Below are 3,598 nucleotides of genomic sequence, written 5' to 3'. Positions count from 1 at the left end.
TGTTAATTCATTCTATTTAGTCATTTTACCTTGTATATATAGTATAAATTGCCATGATATATTTATAAATAAACAAAGTTGTATTTGTCAATAAAGGAAATTCTCATATCACACGAATGTAAAAATATAAAAATCAATTTATTATACTTGATTGTCATGTGTTGAATTCATCCAAATATTATGGCTACAGGCTATGCAAGGTTTTTATAGTCTTTTAAAATGTTTTTACAAAAAATTTTATAGACATATGTGTATATTTCTTAGTAATTTTTTTGCTCATATTTCTTTTTAAGAGTCCATTGCCTCTTTACACTTGTTGCATATTTATGGTATTATCACTCAAAATCTACTAGTTATTTTCATGTCTCTATGTCATGGTAGACAAAAATCATTTTTTGGACACACTTTGAAAAACCCAGAAATGTTTGTATATGTTTTACATTTCTCTTATTCTACTGACAGTGAAGGTAGCTGGTAGGTATATCCTAAAAACCCAATACTATCTTGTGAAGGACAAAAGGGTGTTAAAGATACTTTTCTACACTTTATTATATTACTCTTCTTAATGATGTACTCCTCTTGGGTACTGTGGTCTCTACAAGAATTTGAATAATATTCTCAAGGTAATTTTTTCTGTACATTTTTATTGAACTAATATATTTTTTGGATTTATGGTGACTTTGGACTTACTAATCTGCTATACCCCTGATGTACTTATTTTACCTTAATTTCATGTCATGTATGCAAAATATATTTATCCCAGTCTAATAGGTATTATTATTTTTTAATTTTTGTTTATTTCAGCCATGACTCCTAATCATATCCAAGAATATTCACCAGAAAAGGGCCTAAAACATATATTACATGAAGCGATAAGTGCAAAATATGAAAGTTGTGATCTTGACTATTTACCACACAAGAAAATATGGAAAACTACAAGTGAGAGTGAACAACAGAAATCATATAAAAAATCAGGCCTTTTTCATCACCAGAGAATTTATACTGGAGAGAAGCCCTATGAATATAAAGAATGTTGCAAAGATTTTAGTAAAAAAAATGGTCTTATTTGCCACAGAAGAACTCACACTGGAGAGAAACCCTACAAATGTAAAGAATGTGGCAAAGCTTTTGGTAAAAAATCAAACCTTATTCGCCACATCAGAACTCACACTGGAGAGAAACCCTACAAATGTAAAGACTGTGGCAAAGCTTTTGGTCAAAAATCACACCTTATTTGCCACATCAGAACTCACACTGGAGAGAAGCCCTACAAATGTAAAGATTGTGGCAAAGCTTATGGTCGAAAATCAAACCTTATTTACCACATCAGAACTCACACTGGAGAGAAGCCCTACAAATGTAAAGATTGTGGCAAAACTTTTGTTCAAAAATCACACCTTATATACCACAGCAGAACACACACTGGAGAGAAGCCCTACAAATGTAAAGATTGTGGCAAAGCTTTTGTTCAAAAATCAGACCTTATTTACCACAGCAGAACTCACACTGGAGAGAAGCCCTACAAATGTAAAGATTGTGGCAAAGCTTTTGGTAAAAAATCAGACCTTATTTACCACAGCACAACTCACACTGGAGAGAAGCCCTACAAATGTAAAGATTGTGGCAAAGCTTTTGGTAAAAAATCATACCTTATTCGCCACAGCAGAACTCACACTGGAGAGAAGCCCTACAAATGTAAAGATTGTGGCAAAGCTTTTGTTCAAAAATCAGACCTTATTTACCACAGCAGAACTCACACTGGAGAGAAGCCCTACAAATGTAAAGAATGTGGAAAAGCTTTTGGTAAAAAATCACACCTTATTCGCCACAGCACAACTCACACTGGAGAGAAGCCCTACAAATGTAAAGATTGTGGCAAAGCTTTTGGTCAAAAATCAGACCTTATTCGCCACAGCACAACTCACACTGGAGAGAAACCCTACAAATGTAAAGATTATGGCAAAGCTTTTGGTCAAATATCAGACCTTATTTGCCACAGAAGAACTCACACTGGAGAGAAGCCCTACAAATGTACACAATATGACAAAGCTTTTTGTCAAAAATCATACCTTACTTGCCACATCAGAACTCACACTGGAGAGAAGCCCTACAAATGTAAAGATTGTGGCAAAGCTTTTGGAAAAAAATCACACCTTATTTGCCACAGCACAACTCACACTGGATAGAAGCCCTACAAATGTAAAGAATGTGGCAAAGCTTTTGGTGAAAAATCAAAACTTATTTGCCACAGAAAAACTCACACTGGAGAGAAGCTCTACAAATGTACAGAATGTTGCAAAGATTTTGGTCACAAATCACACCTTATTTGCCCCAGCAGAACTCACACTGGAGATAAGCTCTACAAATGTAAAGATTGTGGCAAAGCTTTTGGTCAAAAATCACTCCTAATTTGCCACAGAAGAACCCACTCTGGAGAGAAGCCCTACAAATGTAAAGAATGTGGCAAAGCTTTTGGTCAAAAATCACAGGTTATTTACCACAGAAGAACTCACATTGGAGAGAAGCCCTACAAATGTACAGAATGTGGCAAGGCTTTTGGTGACACATCAAACCTTATTCGCCATAGAAGAAATCACAGTGGCGAGATGCCCTACAAATGTAAAGAATGTTGCAAAGCTTTTGGTCAAAAAATAGACCTTCTTCACCACAGCAGAACTCACTGGAGAGAAGCCCTACAAATGTAAAGAATGTGGCAACGCTTTTACTCAAAAACCAGGCTTTATTTGCCACAGTAGAACTCACACTAGAGAGAAGCCTTACAAATGTAAAGAATGTGGGAAAGCGTTCAGTCAAAAATCACACCTTATTTTCCACAACAGAACTCACACTTGGGAGAAGCCTCACAAATGCAAAGTATGTGACAAAGTTTTTACTCAAATATTACACCTTATGTGCCACAGAAGAATTTACACTGGAGAGAATCCTTACAAATATAAGGAATGTGGCAAAGCTTTTATCAATAAAACAGGCCTTATTCACCACAACAGAACTCACACTGGAGAATAGCCATACAAAAGTGAATAATGTGGAAAAGCATTTAATAAAAAATAAAACTTTATTCACCACAGCAGAAGACATCCTGGTGAATATGAAATGTGAATAAAGAAATAATACTTTTAAAGAAAGACTATACCTTGGGGCTGGGTTTGTGGTTCCATGGTAGAGTGCTAGCCTTAAATGTTTGAGATCCTGGGTTCGATCCTCAGCACCACATAAAAATAAATAAGTGAAATAAAGGTATTGTGTCCAACTACAACTTAAAAATAAACACTTAAAAAAAGAAAGACTAAACCTTATTAACAACAGAATTTATACAGAAAAGAACCCCTACAAATTGAAACAATGCAGCAAAGCTTTTAAAAGAAATCAATTATTTTCACCATTAGGCTACTTATTCTGGAAAGAATACATCTAAATGTAGACAATGTAGAAACATTTTAAATTATATATCATATATTACTAGACATCAGAGAAAACACACTGGAGAGAAGCTCTACAAATGAGACCATTGTACCATTACTCTAAGAAAGGGACAACATTTAATCCTCACCACAATAACCATAGCGTAGAGAAAAGT

At 34.8% G+C, this 3,598-nt stretch overlaps 1 protein-coding gene across 1 annotated transcript; it reads left to right on the top strand.

Moving 5' to 3' along the window:
• Window positions 1–1,103: 1,103 nt before the first annotated feature.
• Window positions 1,104–2,844, top strand: LOC139707149 (zinc finger protein 84-like; the record flags this gene model as incomplete). The annotated part of the gene is given in 3 exon segments (XM_071617201.1): window positions 1,104–1,915; window positions 2,084–2,598; window positions 2,675–2,844. Coding segments are annotated over 3 exon segments (1,497 nt in total), but the record flags the coding sequence as incomplete, so codon positions are not given.
• Window positions 2,845–3,598: the final 754 nt, after the last annotated feature.

This window comes from Marmota flaviventris, chromosome 9 (genome assembly GCF_047511675.1).
Source record: "Marmota flaviventris isolate mMarFla1 chromosome 9, mMarFla1.hap1, whole genome shotgun sequence".
In the NCBI taxonomy this organism is placed as follows: domain Eukaryota; kingdom Metazoa; phylum Chordata; class Mammalia; order Rodentia; family Sciuridae; genus Marmota; species Marmota flaviventris.
Note: the sequence above shows the minus strand (reverse complement) of the source record. Positions and strands in the feature narration are given on the sequence as shown.